Below are 22,752 nucleotides of genomic sequence, written 5' to 3'. Positions count from 1 at the left end.
CACCAAAAAAACATGCCTGTCCCGACTGCCTGCCAACAGGCGGCCCTGAGCGGGCGCTAGTTCAAGGTGCCTGGGATTCAGACTCCACGCCCGGGCTTAGGGCCTTGATCGGGTCACCTGTCGTCACCGTCCTGCCCTCCCAAGTGAGAGGTCCAGATCCCAGTCCTCCCAGGAGCTGCCCCATGTTCTGTGTGTCTTTTGCAGAGCTCACTGTGCTCTTTACGTGTAACATTTTAATCCTTGAAAGAGCTCTGCCAGAGGGTGGGGTTGTCCCTACATCTGGGGTTCAGAGATGGACCACCCAGGGCCACACAGCTGACCAGACCCCAGGGCAATCCAACTCCATACCTGGGCTCCCAGCCACACCCCAACCCGCCTGCCCAATCGCAGGCACCACGATTCTGCGAGAAGAGATGGGGCTGAGACATTTGTACCAAACACCTCTTTCAAGGTGTAGGTTTTTCCTTTGTTGGCCATGTTTAGTATTGGGGATTGGATTAGTATTGGATTAGTATTAAGCATTGGATTATTTTTTTGTGCTGCGTTTTTCTGGGGAGGGAGGGAGGGAGGCAGGAAAGGAAGGGAAGGGATCGACTTGGCTAATATCTTAAAGATTACAGTTTATGTGTCAGATTCCACTAGTTCCCAAGTGGCACTCAACTGGATAAAACATGAATGTGGCTGAAACTCCTGCTCTATGAAATGGTATCCGGCACAGAATGTGGTCGCGTTTTTATGCATCAGTTTGGTCAGTAATGGTGCTGATGGAACACAAGCCTCCTGCGTGCTGGGCCCTCTGCCAGGCGCTGGGAGCACGTACGGAACCTGGTATAGCTGTGGCCCCGCAGGCTCAGGCTGAGGTCGGCTGCTCGTGGGACTAGCTGGCTTCCAGTGGGAAGGTTAGAGCCACAGCCTACTTTCAGGACCATCCCAGATGTTGTTTTGTTTATTATTTTATCTGTCCATCCTCCTACCTGCCCCTGCATCCATCCACCCATTTATCCACTCACCCACTGATCCATCTATCCATCCATCCATCCATCGATCCATCCATCGATCCATCCATCCACCCACCCATCCACCCACACATCCATCCATCCATCCATCCATCCACCCATCCATCCATCCATCCACCCATGCATACACCCATCCACCCACCCATCTACCCACCCATCCACCCACACATCCATCCATCTATCCACCCACCCATTGATCCATCCATCCACCCACCCATCCATCCATCCACCTGCCCATCCACCCATCCATCCATCCATCCATCCACCTACCTGCCCATCCATCCATCCATCCATCCATCCATCCATCCATCCATCCACCCGCCCATCCATCTATCCACCCATACGTACAGCCATCCACCCACCCATCTACCCACCCATCCATCCGTCCATCCATCCACCCACCCATTGATCCATCCATCCACCTGCCCATCCATCTATCCATCCATCTGCCCACCTACCCTCCACTCAACATTTACTTGGACACATGCCCTGCTGCTCTCAGTCGAGTACGGTGAAGTTCCAGAGGCCTGCTGGGCCTGGTCTGTCCGAGCCTTTGCCCTCAAGGAACTGAGTCATATGGTAAAATCATATAAAGGCCCTGAGGGTGACCGCGCTGTGGAGACAGTATAAGGAACCACACACCTCCCCAGAATGTGGCTCTGGAAAGAGAACACCCAAACCGAAGCCTTGGCCTCCGGGAGGGCCTCTCCTGGAAATCCTGCCTCTGTCTCCCGGGGAGGGGCCGTGCCAGTGGATCAGGACCTGGGAGCCAGCTCTTTCTTCACCCCCAGTCCCAGCTTCAGCCCAGCAGTGTCCCTTCTGTCGCTGAGACCCTTGGCGGGGCAGATGAGTGTAGGGGGCGGAGGAGAATCTCCTCTTTAAACACCTTTCTGAATTGATGAAGACTGAAGAGACACTTTTGCCTCTAAAAGTCCATAAATCTCAGGTCCAGAGAACTTGACGGTGATCCTTTAAGATTCCTGAAAACAAAAGGAAAGTGTCCTAATGCCAGGCGATTTACAGCCCGGGTCTTACTGGAATCAGGAGGTAAAAGCCCTGCCGTGCAGCTAGCTCTTTAGTTTTGAACAGTTTCCAGGAAGAAGCTTGCATTTTAAACCCCACCGTCGGGGCACTTGTCCTGTAGCTCAGTGGACGGTGTCCCCCTGGAGGGATGTTTACGCAGCGCCCAGTGTCTGGGAAGCAGGGGCTCGAATCACAGAGCCGGGCCTGGGGAGCCTGGGGTCCCTTCCCTGCCGCCGTGTCCGCAGGGTCCCCTCGGCCCCGCGTGCTCGCTGCTGCGCGTTCTGGGCCTGCACACGCAGGAAGGGCCCTGGCTGGAGGAACCTGCCCAGGGCTCAGTCCCTGGGGCCTGGCAGAGACCAGGGAGGAGGCGTGGGGGCCTCGGCATCCAGGAGGCACGGGAGAGCCTCGCGGCTCACTGCCCCGACGCGTCCTCCTCCTTTCATGTGTGTCCTGCTCCACGGGGGGGCCCTGGCCTCCCGCCAGAGTCAGCCCTTTAGTCGGAGTGCCCCATCACTCCTGGTCAGGCCAGATGCCCCTGGACGGAGGGTCTCAGGGCATCGTGTACTTGGAGGGATGGGAGGCGCAAGCCTTCCGCCAGCACCCAGGGTAAGGGTGTTCTAAAATGTCTCTGCCTTTGGCTTCTTTTGTAGAAAAAGAGCCCGAACCACCCAAATCCCCATCCCCCCGCTCCCCGCAACCTTCCTGAGCTGAGGTCAGAGCCTTGCACCAGGGCTGCCAGAGGCCCTCGGTGGAGCTGCGCATTGTAAGTGAGATGTAAGGGGACATTTGTGACCCCAGAGTTCCTCTCCCAGAGTTTGTCTACTTATCCCAGAAGGTTCTTTCCCCTTCTCCCGAGGGGAAAAGGCCCTTTCGCCTGCAGCATAAAGGCAAGTGGGGGGTGAAGGGCGGAGTAAGGCAGCTTCTGCTCACCCAGGGCCCACCAGCCCCACCTTCCAGGCACCGCTGGGGGGCTCAGGAGGTGATGGCAGCCGGGAGGGGCCCCCAGGAAGGTGAGCCGCAGGTGCAGGGGAGCCTCGTGCCCACCGGCCAGTGCCCTTCCTCGGGACCTCCTTCTTGGTCCCGTGGACGTAGCCTGACCGGCACATGGGCCCCTACACGCTCAGCTCCTGCGGACTCTGGAGCGCACGGGTCACTGCAGGGGGACGCGTGCAGGTGCCCAGACATGACTTCGGTGGCTGAGATCCTGGGCCTTGGAGTCAGGGGATCGGAGCATTTGGTGCAGCCGAAGCCATGCTGTGTAGACGGGGGTTGTACGGGAACTGCGGGGGAAGGGGCGCGGACATGGTAGGCGCACACCAGCCGTGGGCTCTTTGCATTTGCCCCGTTCTCCCAGCAGCACCACGAGGTCAGCGCTGTCGTCGTCCCATTTACAGCTGGGCCGGGTGAGGCACCCAGCTCACCCCCTAGCGAGGGCAGCGCTGGTGGATGGCACGGGCGGCCTGGCCCCAGAGCCTCCACTCACGCCCCCTGCCGAAGGGCGGCTCGGGCGGGCTGGGGAGGTGTGGTCCCTCTGCCGAGGGCCAGAGTCGTCGCTGACGCCACCAGACGACGGCTGGGCCCTTCACACAGGCCTGAGCCAGGGAGCCGGGGGACACCTAGCAGGGAGGCCCTCACCTGCCCCAGCTCGCTGTGAATTCACTTGTTCAAAGTTTCAAAAGTCTATAAACGTCTCAGCAAGTTATCGGATTGTTGGCAAACTGATTCTAAAGCTCATAGGAAGGAGGCAGAAGACCCAGATGGCCCAGACGATATTGGCAAAGAGCAAAGATGGAGGCTGACGCTGCCCAGCATCCACATGGACTGTGAGGCTACAGACATCAAGATGTTACGCGACGCACGTTCGTGTGCCCGACGTGCAGTGAGGCCAGACAAACCGAGACGTTGGCGTTTGGAGCGAAGAGAGGTTTATGTCAGGGCCACACAGCGAAAACGGGTGGCTCGTGCTCAAAACAACTCCAAAAACCCAAACTCCCCAAAGGGTTTTCAGCAAAGCGTGTTCAAAGGCCAGGTGAGGGAGGGTGTGGTCGCAGGGTGTGTGGCAAAAGAAGAGACACGTAGACCCCTGGAACGCAACAGAGAGCCCGGAAATAGGCCCCGTAAACGTAGTCAGCGGGCCTTTGACGAGGGGGCAAAGGCAACCCAACAGAGCAGAGGTGGCCTCTTAGCACGTGGTGCTGGAACAGCAGGCCATCCCCGTGCGGAAAACTGAGTCCAGACACGGACCTGCCACCATCGCTAGATGAACCCAGCGTGGGTCACAGACCCACACTTGAGACGCAGAACTTACGAAGCTGCTGGAAGTCGACCTAGGAGACAACCTGGGTGGCCGTGGACACGGTGATGCCTTTTTAGCTGCAACACCAAAGACGCGATCCTGGTAAGCTGGGCTTACTCAAATGAAATCTAATGCTCTGTGAAGGACAGGGTCAAGGGCGTGAGAAGACAAGAGCACAGAGTGGGGGGGAAAACGTGTCTGGCAAAGGGCTGTTATCCATGTAAAATGCCCCTTTCGTGCCTCCAGGCTCCTCCCAGGAGCCCACCAGGAGGGCCGGAGTGGCTTTGAGTCCACTTGCCACCCTCAGAGGCGATTGTATGCACGCGCGGTGCTCTCACGCCCCCGTGGTCCTGGGCGCTCTCCCCGCATCTCACAGGGTGGCCCCAGCACAGGCTGGCACGAAAGCGGGCCTTGCGGGCTGAGTCACGCTGCGCATTTTCCCTCCCGGCCTCCCAGGCAGCGGGAAAATCAATGTGAGAACATACTTGAACAGCTCGGGACATTTAATCAGTTTTACAATGTGTATGACAATGAAAATATCATTTTGCTGGTGAGCCTGTGAAACCAGCTCTGCTCCAAGTCGATCCTACCAGCGGTCCGCGTGCAGCCTCTGCGCGTGTGGCTCACTGTCCTGGAACATCCTGGTTCCATGGGTCCAGCTGTGGCCCTGCTGGCAGCCTCTCTCCCCGGTGGGCGAAAGTCTCGTGTCTCAGCTGTCATCTGGCCTGAGAGCCTTCCTGGGGACTGGGCGAGTTCACCAAGGTGTTGTGCCTGGAGGTCTTGGTGGTCCCCGGTGGCCTTCCTGGAAGACCCCCACCTCCCTGGGGTTGAGGAGGACCCTGAGCTCGTGGGAGCCATACGGCCACTATGTGGTGGCTTTCCCAGCGGTCTGTCTCTCTGAGCTCAGCCGCTTGCAAAAGGAAAGAGCAGTGTCTCCACTGGCCGGCCCCGGGGCTCCTGGGCCCCCTGGCTGTTTCGGCGCAGGCTGAAGAGTGGTCGGGACCCCGAGCGTCCCCATCAGGCTGGCTCTGAGGCAACCCACCTCATGGGACCCTGTTGTCCCCTGTCCCGCCGACCGGGTGGCCTTTTCCTGTCTCCTCGGCCATCTGCCAGCTGTGACTGCGTGCCGGCCACTGGAGGGCGCCCTGCTCCAGAGCCCGGGGCTCTGTTATCTTCCCCTGAGGAGTGCGGGAGTCCCATCTGCAGACCCTGGAGATAAGTGTCTCCTTTAGGGCCTTTCTCGGGAAGGAAGATGCCCCCGCCGTCCCCCAGGGGCCCTGGGCCGGCCCGCAGCACGTCTCGGCGCTCAGTTCGGGTGGCCGGGGATGGGCTCTCGGGGTGCACGCGGGACCTGACGGTCGTGGGACGTGCCAGGGGACACCGTTGGAGGAGGAGCTGAATGTTGGTGTCTCTCAAGGGGAGAGCGGCCTGGGTGGGCTTGGAGCCGACCAGATCCAAGCCGCAAGGACCCCAGCCTGCGGGTCTGGGCTGTAGGGCCAGCACCAGCGCCAGCTGTTCGGTGGCTTGTGGAGAGCAGGGTCGCTGGGGGATGGTTTTCCTTTTTAAGACGAAGCCGGTGTTGCGGCCGTGCTGGTGATGGATTTGGGGTGGGCTGGGAAACCAGGGGCCCCGCGGTCATCCACCAAAGTGTGGTGGTGGGCTGGGCTGGGGTGCGAGCGAGGCAGGGCGGAAGGGCTCGGGGAGCCGGGGTGGGCTGGACCCGGGAGGGAGGGCTTGGTCCTGGGAGCAGGGGTCTTACTGCTGTGGCGAGGGCACGGTGTGTGTGGGCTACGTGCCCCCGTCTGTGGAGGGAGGGGGAGGGAAGGGACATATTTAGTTTGGGAGCCCTTACATGGTCGTGTGATGGCAAGTGGCATACAAGTGCAGAGGGGTGCAGGCAGGCACAGGACATGCAAGGACGGGGTACAGGGACAGCTGGGGGTGGGGACACGGGTGCGGGTGACCCTGGCTCCAGGCAGGGCGGCCCCCAGCCCTGAGACGCCTGGCAGGAGGAGGGTTCACCAAGGAGACTGGCAGGATGGCCAGGGGGATGGGCAGTGAACTGCAGGCAAGGTGGGGCAAGGGGGTTTCAGGAAGGGGTGGTCAATAGGGAGGACCGGCACTGGGGGGACACTGGACATGGGGAGAGGGCCACGTGTGGGGAGCCACATGGGCTGGCACCACTGGGCTGACGCTGTCCCTGCTGCAGAGCCTGGCAGGGTAGCCCCCGGGGACGTGGGAGGCTGTGGGAGCTGCCGCTAGCCTGTGCAGGCAGCACCCCCGGGGCAGGGGGGCGGGTTCAGACGGCAGCCTGCAGCAGTTCCCCCACCCCCACCCCACCTCTGTCCCGTGACCCCCTCCTCTGATTTCTCGGCCGGGGTGGCGGGGGGCGGGTAACAGCTGGCGCCACCTCCAGGCTCCCGAGCCTTCTGCACGGCGCCTTCCCTCTGCACGCTTGGAAGGGGCGTCTCTGCTGCGTGTAGATAAACACGGGCCTGGGGCCTTACCCCCGTAAGTGGGCGTCCTTCCCGACCGGGCGTTCTCGAGGGGCCTCCATGGACAGCATCTCCATCTCTCCATCGCACCCCGTCTGCGACCAGCCGCCCGGCCCTCCAGCCCACGAAGCGGAGAGGTCCCTGTGGGATGGAGCCGGCTGTAACTGCCGTGCCAGGATTTTAAATATCCTCTGTGTGCTGATCAAACGCCTCTCAGCCGTGCGTATGAAACGCAGAGCTCGCTCGATTGGGGCACTCATGTCAAGCTTGTGTTTTCAGTACCCAAAGGTGTTTCCTCTTTAGAATTCCTTTTTTGGCAAAGAAATATGAAATTAATTGCAAGGAAAGCGCACCTCCCAGGGTCCTCAGAAGATCGCTCTCTGCGGTGTCACCTTCCATATCCAACCTTCTGGAGGGCTGTCACCAGCCAGTGGGTCAGCCTGGCAGCTGGCCGTCCATCCCAGCCGGCTGTCACCGTCCTTCTATTTTTAGCCCTGGTTTGGTCCAGAACTTGACAAGATTTTCAAACTAATAACTGGATTGTCAAAGGAATCAGCTGTCACAGGACCATCTGGGAGGGAGGGGAGAGGGAGGGAGGCGGGAAGCAGCCCCAGGGCGCCCAGCACGGCCCTGATGGCCTCCAGCTGCCCAGCCCCTCCCGGAAGGTGTTAGGACCCGAGCCTCCCCGCCTCCCCGCCCCCCAAGACAGCAGGGGCTCTGTCTTCCTGGACGCCGGGGTCCGAATCTGCTGGGGACGCAGGATTGGACGTGGCGAGTCGGGCCCCCGAGCGAGCATCTGCCTGGGAGGAGCAGCGAGCCGGGCGGACTGACCTTTGCAGGGCCGCCTTCATGTCTGCTGAGCGTCAGGTTGAGTTCTGTATTCTTTGATCTCCTGGCTAAAGGGCATCGAGTGTGATAGGTTAAAAATAAGGGAAATAAGGGTGAACTTTTCTTAGGTAATTTTCATACTAGGGCCTCTGGGGCCCTCCTGGGGCTGGGGCTGGTGCAGGAGGGGGGGGTGTGCCAGTGGAGCGGGACAGGGCCTTTGGATCATCATAGCCCTGTGCGCCCCCAACATCCTTCTGCCCAGCCAGGGGGCTTCCCGAGGTCTTATCCTCTGGTCAGCTCTCAGCTCTAGGAGGAAGGACCAGGTCAGAGCCTCGGCTGTCTGACCTCCAGCCCAGGGCTGCTGGGTCCCAAGGAGGCGTCCCTTTAAGTGTTGGGGGGAGAGCAGGGGGGCACATTTGAGGGGGGCAGTGTGGCCTCTCAGAGAGGCAGGGTCTTGCAGAGGTCAGGTTCAGGGATCAGGAGGGTAGCCCTGGGGGAAGCAGCCCTCCCAGCGCCAGGCGTGAACTGAGCGGTCAATAAGATTCCTGGGGTCCCAGATTCCTCTTTCCCAGGTGGAGCGTGTTCAGAGGCACGGGGGTGGGGGAGCCCCGGGATTGGTTGGAAGGTCAGCGTGTAGCCCGGTGCTTGGCACAAAGTGAACTCTGGGCCCAGGGCAGCTCGTGGTTGACCACTGACTCGAGGGACGGCCCTGGGACCTTCTCTGAGTGGTGACCCCCGAGGTTCATGTTTGTCCTGGCCTGTAGCATGCCCTTGCCTGTAGCAGCCGTCGCCACGCAGAGGACAGAGCCCGGCCTGTTCCTGCAGATGCTGTCGTGTGGCCCAGGGCAGGGTCCCGTCTCCCCACGCCGACGGGAAGGTCCTGGCTGAGGGAGCAGACAGTGGGTGGAGGCGTAGAAAGGAGAGAGCCGCGGGCTGGATGGTCACGCGTGACTCCAGGACCATGTGCCAGACGCACGCCAGCTTCCCGACTCATGGTGCCGTGCCCGCCCTGTCCCCCACCCCCGGGGGTGCCCAGGGAGGCCCGGCCAGAGCCCCCGGACCATGAGAATTGCCCGGCAACCCGCTGCTGTCTGCGCTGCCGGCAGTCGCCGCAAACCCGCTTCAGTGTAATTTAATCTCGGCTCCTTTTTTTCTTCCCTTTTACACATGTACTGACCAAGAACAGGTATTTTATGCTGAATGTGGATTCAAGCTCCAGCAGCCCCTGCACAGGCAGGAACACAAATGACCTGGCCTTGCACCGGCTGCCGGGCACTGGGTTTGGGCCTGGACCGTGACTTTTGACCTTTGGAGGAGACTCGCCTGGGTGGGCAGGGGGGTGGGAGGTTGGCCACGCGGGCCCAGACCAGCATATCCGCCCACAGAGGGCAGGCCTGGGCACAGGTGCCACGCAGATTCCAGCCGCGGCTGCTCTGTGTGGCCACCACTCGTCGTCCGAGGTCCTGGTAGCCGGGGCCGCGGCCACAACCACGACGAGGGTGGCGGCGGCCATGGTGGCAGCTCCCGTGTGCCGGGCGTCCTGCTGAGCTTGTGCACTGGGTCCTCAGGTCCTCAGCACAGCCCTGGCAGGAGCTGCCCAGCACCTCTGAGGTGGTGACGCCCCCAGGGCCCGCCGGGTGTCAGTGGGATGATGGTGACATGGAGGTGATGGACCACAGGGCCACTCCTGTCACTGTCCCCGCCCGGCAGACGGAGCCTTGGCTTCCAGAGTTCCCGGCCGCCTGCGCTCTGACGTTGTCCAGCCTCGCGGGGACAGACCCGCCTGCTGCACAGGCCCCGAGCCACCCAGGCCCTGGGCCAGGCTTCCTGCCTCCCCCGCCTCCGTCTCCTCGCCTGGAAGGCTGAGGATGTGGGAGAAATGCCCGAGGCCCCAGCCTTGCCCACCCCAGCCTGTGTGTCCCCACGGCGTCCCCACGTGGCACCCAGGGCCACCCTTCCGCGGCCGGTTGGGGCTCTGCAGCGGCAGGTTTGCTGGCCGAGCTGCACAAGTTGCCGGAACGTGGTGGAGTGAATTAGACCAATTAGCCTGTCACCTGCCTGTGTCAGCGCGGGGCTTGCTGTTTCGTCTTCTCAGTTGAGGCGAGAAAATACTCAGAGTTCGCATCTGGGCCTCCAGACCCGTCATGATTAATTCACTCGTCTCTGTGCGTGGCCAGGCTGTAAACTCCCGGCCTGGGCGTGCTCTCCCACGGGCGCGGAGCCGGCCTTGACCTGGAGCCTTGGGGTGAGTCCTGTGCCTGAGGGTTTGCAGAAGGGAGCTTGGTCGGCACCGTCGTGGCTGCTGCCCCGGAGCAGGGGGCTGTGCTGGGTGTAATCAGAGCAGCATTGCCCGCTGGAGAGGAGCGCCCGCCATGAGGGAGAGCTTCTGGGAGCCTCGCAGAAAGGGGAAAACCAGTGAGATTCATATTTTATTTAACCCAGTACATCTGTAACATTACCTTCAACCTGTGATCGATATTAAAGTTAAGGAACATTTCGCAAACTTTTGTTCAGACCAAGTATCTGAGATCTGGAGTGTGATCTACCCACATCTCCACCGAGACCCCCGTAGCGGGGGGACAGACGGGGGCCGCGTCGAGAGCCGCCAGCCGGTCTCGCCTGGCCGGACCCCTGCGCAGAGCGGAGCGTTGTTTGCCTCCTGATCCTTTGTCTGGCCCCCGAGGGCAGAGCTGGCCATGTGACGGTGCGTGTGCCCTGACGCAGAGGCAGGTGGGGTGAGGGGACCTGTCTGCCTTGCACCCAGAGCTGCTCTTCCTTAAATGTTTGGGGCCGTTTTGATGACATGCAGTGCCTTTTGTACCAGACGCCAGAATTGGACGATCCAGTCCACAGGCACTCCTTCAAGTCCCCTCAAAAGGGTCCCACGCGGCTCCCCGGTCGGGGTCCTAGCCACAGCCCGTAAGCCGACACGTGTGGTGTCTTTCCTTCCTCAAGATGCCGGCGCTGCCTCCTCTGAGCTACTGTCCAGGGAGGATTCCATTTCGTCTTAAGCTTGTTTGCCAAAGTCCCTGGTGTTTCCCACAGATAGGAATTTATTCGGCACAAATGCCACTACTGCTGCCGTGACGATCAGCCACCGCCGCGAACAGTGACTGAAGACTTGTTGAGTAATAGCGGCAGCAGGTGACACTTATCCTGTGCTTTTTATATCCTGGCACAAATTAACAACCCAGAGAGGGAGGCGCATTATCGTCCCCATTTACAGATGAGGAAACCGAGGCACAGAGAGCCAGGAGACCGGCATGGCTGAGTGGTGCAGGGCTGGATTTGAGCCCCGCGTTCAGCATCCTTTACGAGTGTTCGTACCTTTAGCCGACCGTGCCCTAGTGACTGTTCACAGGTCGGCACCGTGTGCTGTGTGCTTCATGTCGGGGACATGGGGGCACGTGGACCTGTTGATGTCACAGAGGAGACAGATCACCCCATGACGTCGGTGATGACACCAAGGATGTGCTTCCAGGGTTCTGTGGGGTCGTGATGGGGGTGTGCTGGGCTTGGACCTGCCTCCTCTGTGTCTGGCTGTGTGTGGCCTTACTGCTGGGCTCACAGGAGCCTCACAGGGGCCAACCAGACAGAGAACGTGGGGTTCTGAGAGGGGACCCCTGCCCACCTTCCTGGACGCCACTGTGTCACCATTTCGTCCTTCCTGGGAGGGACGAAAGAGATAGAGATAGTCATACTTTGCAGATGGTAACGTGATTCCTCTCTCTGGAAAAATGAAACTCTTTTGGCAAGAAGTCCCCAAAGCCGGAAACATTATTCACTCTTTAACGTTGGAAGGCTCACCTCTTGGAACCTACCCAGAGGCGAAAGTCAGAGCGGGAAGGACTCTGTGGAAAAGATGTCCCCGGCAATAGCCCAGCTCAGGGCCCCGCCCTTCACCCTGCCGCCCCGCTCCCCCCACTGCCGTCAGCCGCACCACAACGCCTGCAGGGCTACCTGTGGCCGGGGTGGTGTTGGCGGGGCCTCCGCAGGGGACTGCCTGGTAAAAGGGACCACCAGCCACGATCCACATGCTCGCGAGGTGACATCCAGAGTGTCCAGAGGACAGTCAAATCGCTCATCATACCGAGACCCCAGGCAACCTGAGATTCGGGGCCGCTGCCCTCTGCGGGGCCGGGTGCTGCGGGCCTGCAGACTCCGGGGTGACCGTGACCTTGCTGGGGGCTGAGAACAGCAGGCCTCCAGGCTGCGCAGCGGGGACGGCACCATCGCTACGGTCCCTCCCGGCCACCGCGGACAGCACATGCCAGCATGGGAGGGCACGGTGACACAGGCCGATGGAGGGGGTGGGATGCCCCGGGCCTTGGCTTTGTTGCCGTGGTGGCATCTCGTGGACACGGGAAGAAAAGAACCACGGGTATGCGACTTGTGTTTGATTCCTCACAACCTCAGTGTTGTGAGCAAACCTTCCTTTAACTTTTATTCTGCAGACGTGGTCACAGCACCGTTTACAGAGAAGTTAAGATTAAAAACGGAATTGCCCTCGCGGGCTGCCGGACCGGGCCCTCCCTGCCACCATCGCAGGGGATGGCGGGTCCCCTGGGGTGTGACCCAGTGACAGCATCGTGACCGATGGCCCTTTTCCCGAATGATGTGGCTAATAGATGTGCCGTGGCTCCCCAGGTCGAAGGTGTCGCTGCCTAGCTCGTAAATAAGACAGGCCTTTTTAGAAAAATATCTGCATTTAAGGGCATGTTCGGCTGTGTCCCCTGCCTCTCGTAAAGGTCACCCGGACAGATTCTCCCTTCTTTAACATTGCAGGCTGCGGCCCACCAGGCATTTCTATTCTCTCTCCGTCTGCTGAACCTGGGGGACTAAATTAGATTCTGAAATTGAGTACGCGGTAGAGTTGCTGAGTTACCGCGACGGGAGGGTATTGCTTCTCACCTTGCAGGTAGCGAGGTCATGATAATATGAAGCGAAGTGGATTAAAAATAAAATCAAAGGTATTTATTTACGACCTGCTCAGAATTGGACTGGCGTCCGTGTAAGCTGCATCTAATGGTGAAAGACAGCAGACTGGTGTTGATACGTCCCCGGGGACGTTCTGCCAGTGAAGTTTGCTCCGTGAATTCAATTTAAAGGCCCCCAGAAAGTGTCCAAAATGCAAAAGGAAATGGGACCGAGGAAGGGAAAGCAGCAACAGGGAAGCCGCACTGGCAGAGAGTCCTGACGCGTGGCTCTCCACTGGGGAGTGGGGAGAGGGCCGTGCGCTGCGGGGGAGCGTCGTGAGGACAGCAGGCCGGGTACAGGCCCCCGCGTCGCCGAGCACCAGGCACTGGCGGCCCCCGTGGGAGCTGGGGCCCTTGTCTCAATGGGGAACCCGGGGCCCCGAGGTGGTCAGCGGCTGGTCCACCAGCCGGGAGGCAGCACAGCCAGCTCCTGAGCCCACACCTGGCTTCTGGGTCTGAGCCCCGAGCGCCCCCCGCGGCTGGGCATCCCCGCCCAGATGGCCCTGGGCCCCAGAGTGCCGGGAGGCCGGGGGCGTGCGTGCAGCCCGGCTGTGTCACGGTGCTGGTGCTGCCCTCCACGTCCCAGCAGGCCTGGGAGCCTCCCGGGGGGCTTCCTCCTGGCTGCAGAGCGTGGGGCTCTCGGGCTCAAGCTGGGAGGGGACACGATTCTCGGGGGCTCGGCGGCCCCCCAGGCTCACCCCGCCGTGACCCTGTGCATTTCCTCAGGGCTCCTCCCGCGGGGCCCCTGCCTGACACAGCTGGCTGCCCCGTCTGACCCAGGCTGTCTCTCTCCCCGCAGGAGCTGCTGCTCTTCCTCCAGAACCTGCCCACAGCCCACTGGGGCGACGAAGACGTCAGCCTGCTGCTGGCCGAGGCCTACCGCCTCAAGTTTGTCTTCGCGGACGCCCCCAATCACTACAAGAAATGAACCCGGGCCCACCGCCGTGGCCTCCCCGCCCCGGGCAGCACACCCCACTGCCGGCCGGCTGAAGGCCACGGCCAAGGAGAGGCCTTGCTGGAGCGGCTGGCCGGGACGTGGTCCAGGGCCTGGCGAGGGCCAGGCGGCCTCTGTTTTCTGAGATACCAAAGAGAGCCAGGGAGGGTCCCGGCCACGCGGGGCCAGAGAGGGGCCGGGCGTCCCCCTCTCCCGACCCTGGAGCATCCTTGCCAAACGTCCACCTCGTGGAGCCCCCAGCCGGGGCGGCCTGAGAGGCAGACCCTCTCCGAGTGGCCTGCTGTCCGGGTGCCAGGGGCAGAGGGAGGTGGCAGCCATCTCCTTACCTACTTGGAAATGTAAAAATTCTATTCTGTTGAGTGAAAGAGAATAAAACGTAGACAAAGTCACAAGTGAAACGTTGCACTAACCTATGAAATCTCTGCTCTCCCAGGCCTCTGACAGCAGGCGGATTTCTGTAACTTCATCACTTTAACTTTGCCGCGTACTTGCTCCCTCGGCTTAAACGTGGCTGGAAGGCAGACGGCGAGCCTGGGGAGCCTCCGGCTGCAGCAGCTGGGAGCAGAGTACGGCCTCTAGAAATTGCCTTACTTTCCATCCATGACCTGTGGAAACAGAACCGCCCTGGCTGGTCTGTCGAGGAGGCTGCACGGGCGGGAGCCCTTCCGCTGGGTGGTACGGGGCGTCGGGCGGACACTCAGCCGCCAGCCACAGCCTCGCTCGCCTGGGCCACCTGGACAGGTGGGTCCAGACGCTCCGGCTCTGTGATCGGAGCCGTGAAGGGCTCCGCTGCTGCACCTGCACCCACACCGCGGGGCCCAAGTGGCCCGCGCCCCTCTGTTGCTGCGTCTCCCGGTGTGTTGTGGACTTGATCGCTGCTGCTGTGTGTTGGTCACTGGGGCCGTGAGCCCAGCTGCAGAAGGTGCCAGACCCGCCCTGCCCTGGGCTCTGCCGGGGCCCATCCTGCTTCCCCCACATTGCCCGCCCCGGCCAGAGAGCTCCTGTCACGGGCATGTCGCCCGTGGTGACGTGGACACCCCCGTGGAGCTCTAGGCCACAGCCACAGCCTCTGAGCCCTGAGCCCAGGACAGGCTCCTGACCTCCGCCCCAGACTTTCATCCACGCGCAGGCATCTCTTCCCACCACCTGCCAGCCCTCCCGGGGCAGCCCCGCCACCACCCATCTTGGCACAGCTCAGGTGCCAGGTCGCTGCCCAGAGGCTGTGCAGCCGGGGATCAAAGTACACAGTTGCATGTGTGTGATGCTGTGCGTTCCTTATTTTTGGCTCGTTACATGTGCGTGGAAATCAGCACAAAATACTGTGCAGATGTCAGAAGCCCCCAAATCAGCGGAGGGACCTGCTTGCCTTAGAGCAGACAGAGAGCACCCCTACTGGCCGGTCCCTGCACCCCACCCCGGCGTCAGGGGTTCCTCCCCGCGCAAGGCCCCCGTGGCCCGCTGCTGCTTTCCTGCCGGGCGTCCAGTTCCACGAAGGCCCGTCCTGCTTAGACCCCGGGCACTGCCCACCGCCGCTCGGGTGGTCTGTGCAGCCCAAGTGCTGGGGACACAAAAGATGTCCCCTGGAGGCAGTTGACGTTTCAAACAGGAAGCATCTACGAAGTTCGGTGAGGCTCTGTGCATGTTTCCATGTGTGTGTAAACCTGGAACTGAACGCAAGGGGTGTTGACGGGGTCCTTGGAACCTGAGCCAATCCGTCTGAAGTGATCAGAGGCTGTTCTGTCTGGAATACAATGTGCGAAACACGGAATAAAGATGCAATGAAAATCCAGCCTTGGCCTTTGATTCAGGGGCTCTCCTGAAGGAACAGGGAGCCCTGGCCGGGTGCTGGGTCACTGTTGGCTGTCTGGTCTGAGGCCGGGGGAGAGCTGAGAGCCAGGGGCACTGGCCCAGCCCTACAGCAGCCTCTGGACAGTTCGAGTTCTGGGCCTTTCCATACAGGCCGTCTGCAGCGTGCCAGGCCTGGCATTGGGTGTGGCACCCACAGTCTTGCTGAAGCCCATCAGGGCCTCGTGGGGACCTGAAGGTGCAGGCGCGCCAGACTCAGACTCGAGCTGAACCCCAAGCCCAGGCTGCACCGGCTGGGGGTCAGGATCCAGGCCGGCCCGGGACAGGAGGGGCCTCCCCATCTGGCCACGGTCTGTCAAGCGTCTACTTGGGGCAGGCACCCGGGTCTGGGGCCCACTCCTCCCCACTCCTAGGACCCAGGACACGCCCATCTGCCCTGACCCCCAGCCCGGGGTGTCCAGGCCCCTCCTCAGCCAGCCCCCATCCTCCCTCTTTCTCAGGGCTGCTTTCGTGGTGCTCTGTCCTCCTCTGGGCACCCGTGTCTGCCCTTCCCCCCCCGCCCCCCCACGCTGGGGGCCCCACAGGGCAGCGCTTCGCTGTCTGCCGTCTTGGGATGAGATTCCGTTCCCATGGGTGGGCTGGAGCCCCCCGGGCGGTGTGGGGGGGGTCTGTTTACCTCTCCTCCCCACACGAGCCTGCGTCGAGCTGGGCGGACCCTCGCAGACCCCCGGTGCCGGCTCGAGGCCACAGAGTGGAGGCCACGCTGCCCACCCCCGTCCCCACAGTCAGGAGGCGGGAGATGCCAGGCTCCAGGTCTCAGCTCAGCAGCTGGTGACGGCTGTCATTTGCTGTCACTGTTTGTTGGTGTTTGCGGCCCAGCGGTTTGCTCCTCAGGCCCGCTTTGGGGTCCGCGAGCCCCCAGGGATGGCCCAAAGCCCAGGGGTCCGAGGCGAGCCCCTGCCCCTCTGCGTCTCGTCCTGCCCGTCACTAGGAGGGGCCCAGCCTGTGGGCCCCACGGCTGAGATGGAAGAGCGGGAGGCCGGGCCCTGGGGAGTTCTGGTGTCAGGGAGGGTGGGGCTCTGGGAGTGGAGGCCGGAGAGGTCTGAGCGATTTGTGCTTTTGGAGGGACTCACGGGGGGTGGGGGGCGGGCAGGGCTTTCCTGCTGCCGTCAACTGCGAATCTGAAATGGGAGAATGGCCCCTGTGTTTGAGCAGCCTGGTTCCCCTGGCCACGTGGAGGCGTCTCTGCAGGAAGGCGGGTCCCGACTAAGCCGCACCGAGCCTGAGACTGCGGGCCCGTCCACCCTGAGCTGGAGGTGTCCGCTGGGCCTGCAGCCCCGTGGGTCAGCTCTCAGGGCTGGAGTTGGGTGGAATCTGCTCAGAGTGTCAGGCAGCTGGGCCCTCCCTGAGCCTCCCTGGTCCTGCCCGACCCAGCTGGCCCTCTCCCCTCTCGTCCCCTCTCGTCCCCTTCCCTCCAGTGCTACCCTAGCCCCATGGGGTCTGCCCCTCTCAGCTGCAAGGCCTTGTCTCACTAGTCCTGTAGCCTCACCCCAGCCCAATCCCTGGCATGGAGAGGATCTTCACAAGGATGGCCGAGGGGGTGCTCGCAGCCACTCTGTGACCATGTGACCATGCACGAAGCATCTAACCCTTGAGCCCGTTCCGGTGACAAACTGAGGCTAAAAGAACTATATACCCAGGTAAATTCCAGATGAGTGGATTTAAATATTAAATAAATCCCCCCAAATACTCAAAATAGAAATAGATATTTTTATACCCAGGAACAGTGAAAGGCTCTCTGAGCACAATGCCAGTGGCAAAAACAACAAAGGAAAAGACTGATAAACATCTATAGGTTGCACCACGGAGAAATACTGCGCAACCAACAGAGCTCTAAAACCTCAATAAACAGGGGCTTCCCTGGTGGCGCAGCGGTTGAGAGTCCGCCTGCCGATGCAGAGGACGCGGGTTCGTGCCCCGGTCCGGGAGGATCCCACATGCCGCGGAGCGGCTGGCCGCTGAGCCTGCGCGTCCAGAGCCTGTGCTCCGCAAGGGGAGAGGCCACAACAGTGAAGGGCCCGCATACCGCAAAAATAAATAAATAAACAAAGATAAATGATAACAAGCCCAGCAAACACACCTGCAGCCTAGGTGAGACAGGCTGAAATTCCTTAATATTTACTGAGTGCTTGAAAATAACTGGAAATAATAATTCTTGGAAATAAAAATGGGCACAGCACAGAAAATAGGCAATTCACAAGAGGAAGAGATACAAGCGCCTGCCAAGATGTTCACGTCATTCATAGTTTAAAAAAAGTGAAAAAGAAGTCACAAAACGTCTGAGCAGCTGAGCGACCCTGTGGCTAAGTTTGCGGTAAGTTATTAACAGCAATAGAAAACCAGTCCACTCTTTCAGTCCTTTTTTTCCCGGAAGATTTGGCAATGATTTTTGTTGTTTTTACTTTAAAACTGTGATGTATGCTAATAACAGCAGGCCACACAGCACAAATCCAGGGACAGTGAGTTGTCACAAGGCCGACACCAGGAGCCACTGTCACCGTCAAGAAGTAGCACGTGGCCCGTACCCGCGGTGTCCCCGGGTGCCCCCTCCCCAAGCAGGACGCCACCCTGACTTCTGACACCATCGTGTGGTTTTGGTTGTTCCTAAACTGTGTTATCTGAAGGAATCACACGGACAGACTCTTGCAAACAACTTTTCTGTTAGTGAAGGTATCCCCGTGGCTGGGCGGCCGTGGTTCATTTTATCTCTTGCTGTCGTTTTCTCTCCTCTGAGTGGATCACAATTTACCCATTCCGCTGTGGGTGGTGGACACTGGAGTTGCTTCCGTTTCGGACCTGTTGTAAATACTGCTGCTCTGAACATCTGTGTGCACGTCCCTTGGGGGGACACGTGCCAGTTCTGCTGGGTGTGCATCTAGAGGTGGAATTCCACGGCCACGTGGGGTGGGTATCTTCCACTTTAGCAGATGATGCCAAACTGGTTTTCCGGTTTACGTTTCCACCGGTGGGTTACGAGGGTCCTTGTTTCTCCACGTCCTCACTGCCAGCTCTTGGTGTGGTCAGCCTTAGCCATTCTCAGCCTTAGTTTCTAGTAGTGGGATTCTTCGGTCGTTATTGCCTGATGGGCGAGTCGGCAAAATGACCACTGCCCTCCCATCCTTGGTGGCACCCACTCACCTGGTTTACTCGAGAACGTCTCAGAAAATACAAGTTTAAGAAATTATTTTAAAATGTAGGGATAACTTTTAAAAGAATAGAAATAGAGAGTGTAACTTCCAGGAGAGGAAAAAGAAAGCCAATGAACAAAACTGATCGAGTCAGGAGAAGATAGGAAAGGAGTTGGGGAGAAGCAAAGAAAAAATAGGGTGAGTAGGAAATACTAACATGGTCCAAAGAAGTTCAGATATGCAAGTGATCATGATAAAGAAATTACTTAAACTCACCTATTGAAAAGGATTCACATTATACTTTTTAAAAACCCCCATAAGATCCAACAATATACTATTTACATGAGATACACCTAAGACTAAACGTCACAGGATTTGAAATAGGAGGATGAAAACGAGAAATGTGAGGGAGATGCTAACCAAAAGAAAGCGTGGCTGAGAATATCTATATTCCCCTAAAAGATATTTGAAGAGCATTCACAAGGACAAAGGGTTGTGTCCTATGATGAAGAGACGGCCTCGGTGAGTCATGGGCCTGAGTTAATAGGGCGACACGACCCCAGCAGAAAGCAGAGAATGACCTTTGCACAGCATAAACGGATAGGTTAACACATCTCTTACAGAAAATGTGGACCAAGGGAAGAAAAAAGTTTTTAAAAGAGAGATTTAAATAAAAATGATGGTTTGATGTAATAGAATTTTGCTCTCCACGAAGAGATTACACGTTTATTTCCGGCACGTGAAAAAACATTTACAAATGTTTGGCCTTTGTAAGGGAGAGTCCAGTAAACCCAAACCCTCGGCAGTATACAGACCTATACGTTCTGTCCACAATGCAATGATATTAGAAATTCAAACCAAGGAGAACATTTAAATGCCAAAGCCCCCATATACATATAAATAATCATAAAAATAGAATCATACTGGAAATTACAAAATGATAGTGAAAGACTAAAATATCAAAACTTGTGGGGTGCAGCTAAAACAGTAAGTAGACGAGACTTTATAGCCTTACATGTTTTACTGAAAAACAAGCATTTAAAAGAATTTACCTCAACATTCAACTTAAGCTGGAAGAAGAATAAGAGAGCAAAAGTGCAAAAAAAAAAAAAAAAACCCATAAAGATTAAAATAATAAATATAGAAGCAGAAGTTATTGGAGTAGAAAAGAAACACAAATAATGGAAAAGACTGATAAAAACCAAAGTTAATGTTTAAAGTAGACTAATAATGTAAGCAGGGATCTTTGTTTTGCAGTTGGTTTATCTCCAGCGTTAGAAAGAACACTTATACATAGTAGGGATTAAATAAATGTTTGTTGAATGAAAAATAGACAGATATTTCTAAGGGATAAAATTCAACCATATTAACCAAAAAAAAAAAAAAAGGAGGCAAACTGCAGGTGCTTAAAAACCGTAAGCAACAGAGAATGAGAAGACAAGCCACTGCCCGGGAGAAAATCTTTGCGAAAGACAAATCTGATACAGGACTGTTATCCAAAATACACAGGAACTCTTAAAGGGCAAAAGAGCTGAACAGACACCCTCACCAAAGAAGACACGCAGATGGCAAATAAGCACATGAGAAGCTCCACGTCCTGTGTCATTGGGGAAATACAAATTAAAGCAGGAGCGAGACGTCACTACGTACCTATTAGAATGGCCAAAACCTGAAAACCTGACAACACCCAGTGCTGTGCTGGTGGGGATGTGAAATGGCGCAGCCACTTGGCTTTTATACATTAAATAAAATTCATTTTGTTGCAGTAGAGTTGATTTACAATGTTGTGTTAATTTCTGCCATACAGCAAAGTGACTCAGTTAGACATATATACATTCTTTTTCACATTCTTTTCCATTAAGGTTTATCCCAGGATATTGAATATAGTTCCCTGTGCTCTACAGGAGGACCTTGTTGTTTATCCAGTCTGTATATAATAGTTTACATCTGCTAACCCCAAACTCCCACTCCATCCCTCTCTCACCACCCCCCTTGGCAACCACAAGTCCCTTCTCTGTCTGTGAGTCTGTTTCCATTTCATAAATAAGTTCACTTGCGTTATATTTTAGATTCCACGTACACATGGTATCGTATGGTATTTGTCTTTTTCTTTCTGACTTACTTCACTTAGTATGATAATCTCTAGGTCCATCCACGTTGGTGCAAATGGCGTTATTTTGTTCTTTTTTATGGCTGAGTAATATTCCATTGTACGTATGTGGTACAGCCACTTTGGAAGACAGTTTGATGGTTTCTTACAACACTAAACGTACTCTTGCCATATGATGAAGCAATTATGCTGAAGCTCTGTGGTTTTTACCCAAAGGAGTTGAAAACTTATGCCCACACAAAAACCTACAGACAAATGTTTTATTCATAATTGCCAAAACTTGGAAACAACCAAGATGTCCTTCAGTAAGTGAATGGATAAACAAACAGTGGTCCATCCAGACAATGGAATATTATTCAGTCCTAAAAAGAAATGAGCTATCGAGCCTTGAAAAGATATATAGGAACATTAAATGCATTAGTTAGTGAAAGAAGCCAATCTGAAAAGGATACATACTGTATGATTCCAACTCGATGAGATTCTGGAAAAGGCAAAACTACGGAGACAGGAAGAAGACCAGTGGTTGCCAGGGATTGGTGGGGTGGGGTGGGGGGGGTGGAGGAGGGGGGAATAGGTGGAGGACACAGGATTTTTAGGGCAGTGAAAATCCTCTACATATGATACTCTGTTGGTGGATACATGTCATTAGACATTTGTCCAAACCCACAGAGTGCCCGCCGTGAACCCTGATGTCAACTGTGGGCTTGGGTGATATTGACGTGTCCGTGGAGGTAATAAATGTACCCCCTGGTGGACGATGCTGATAATGGGGGAGGCGCTGCACGTGTGTGTTGGGGGGTACATGGCAAATCGCTGTACTTTCCTCTTAGTTTTGCTGTGACTCAAAAATTTCTCTAAAAAATGTAATCTATTAATTTAAAAAAATCATAAGTGCCTCCTACGAGCAGCTATGTACCTATGAATTTGAAAACCTGGATGAAATGGACAATTTTGAGAAAAAATACAAATTACAAAAGTTGACTCGAGAAGGAAATAAGAACTGAGTAGATCAGTAATCGCTAAATACCTTGAACAGGTAGTCACACGTCTCTGTTTCCAAAGGCCACATGCCAGATGGCTTTACAGCCTGTTCTACTAAACCCCAGTGACCAGAATTTAGCAAAACAATGCATCAAGTGGAGGCCCCAGGCACAGCTGGGCGTGGGGGTGGGGCTTGAGGCCTTGGCCGCACCTGACCAAGCGTGGCCATGCCAGGGTGGCCTACGTGTTTACAGCTGTGAGGTTGGCTTTTGGCTTCTGCGGCCTGGGCAGGGGCTCTGGGTCCTGGAGGAGCTGAAAAGGCTCGCGGTGGGGCTTTAACCGAGGAGCGGTCCTGGGGTCTGGGGAAAGTGGGCTCTGGGCCCCGGGGAGCAGCTGCTGGGTGCAGCCTGACCTGGGCCCACACCCAGCAGGGTTGGGGCTTGGGGGAGTGGAGGCCAGGAAGCAGCCACAGACGGAGGTTATGTGCTGCTTTTAGCGTTTTCTTTCTTTTTTTTCATCGAGTCTGCAGGCTAAGAGGCCACTGGCCCCCAGGCCTCCTACCTGCTTTGGGGTTAATAATGCAGCTTTTATCTAGAACTCATCAGGGCTGGGCTGCCCCGAGTTCACATGGTTTTGAACTGGATTCAGGTGTCATGGAAGAAAATGAGGACCTCAGAGTGTCCCGGTTAATTACAACCTGTGATCAGGGCCTTAGCGTTTAGCGACCCAAACGAGGGGGTCGAGTTATCTTACAAACAAATAAAAAAGAACTGGGGAGGCGCTTACTGTCCAGAGAATACGGCCTCTTCTTGGATGGAGGTAGAGGAAGGGCTTGGCGGGTCTCAGCTTGGAGGGAAATAAGGAGAGGCGCTTGGGGAGAGACAAGGAAGCGGAGACGAAGACTGGATGGGGGGCGGGCGAGGAGGGAGGTTTCCAGGGGAGACCAGCGCAGACTGAGGTGGAGAAACTCCCGAAGCCAACGTGGCAATTTGAAACTGAGACACACCCAGATGCACATCAGCGAAGGGGCGTCAGATCTGGACCGAGGAGACCAGCGGGAGGGGGCGGGTCCCCCTCC

The 22,752-nt window shown here is 57.4% G+C and overlaps 1 protein-coding gene across 2 annotated transcripts in view; it reads left to right on the top strand.

The window, feature by feature from the left end:
• TBC1D22A (TBC1 domain family member 22A) overlaps positions 1 to 15,378 on the top strand; it is a 316,529-nt gene extending 301,151 nt beyond the window's left edge. For both annotated transcript variants that reach the window (XM_024737553.1, XM_024737552.1), the window contains one exon: positions 13,434 to 15,378. In XM_024737553.1, the coding sequence (XP_024593321.1) occupies positions 13,434 to 13,624 (191 nt within the window). In that variant the 3' untranslated portion in view covers positions 13,625 to 15,378. The remainder of the gene's footprint in view (positions 1 to 13,433) is intronic.
• The last annotated feature ends 7,374 nt before the right edge of the window (positions 15,379 to 22,752 follow it).

The sequence above is a fragment of the Neophocaena asiaeorientalis genome, unplaced genomic scaffold (assembly GCF_003031525.2).
Source record: "Neophocaena asiaeorientalis asiaeorientalis breed wild unplaced genomic scaffold, Neophocaena_asiaeorientalis_V1.1 scaffold242, whole genome shotgun sequence".
NCBI lineage: Eukaryota > Metazoa > Chordata > Mammalia > Artiodactyla > Phocoenidae > Neophocaena > Neophocaena asiaeorientalis.
Note: the sequence above shows the minus strand (reverse complement) of the source record. Positions and strands in the feature narration are given on the sequence as shown.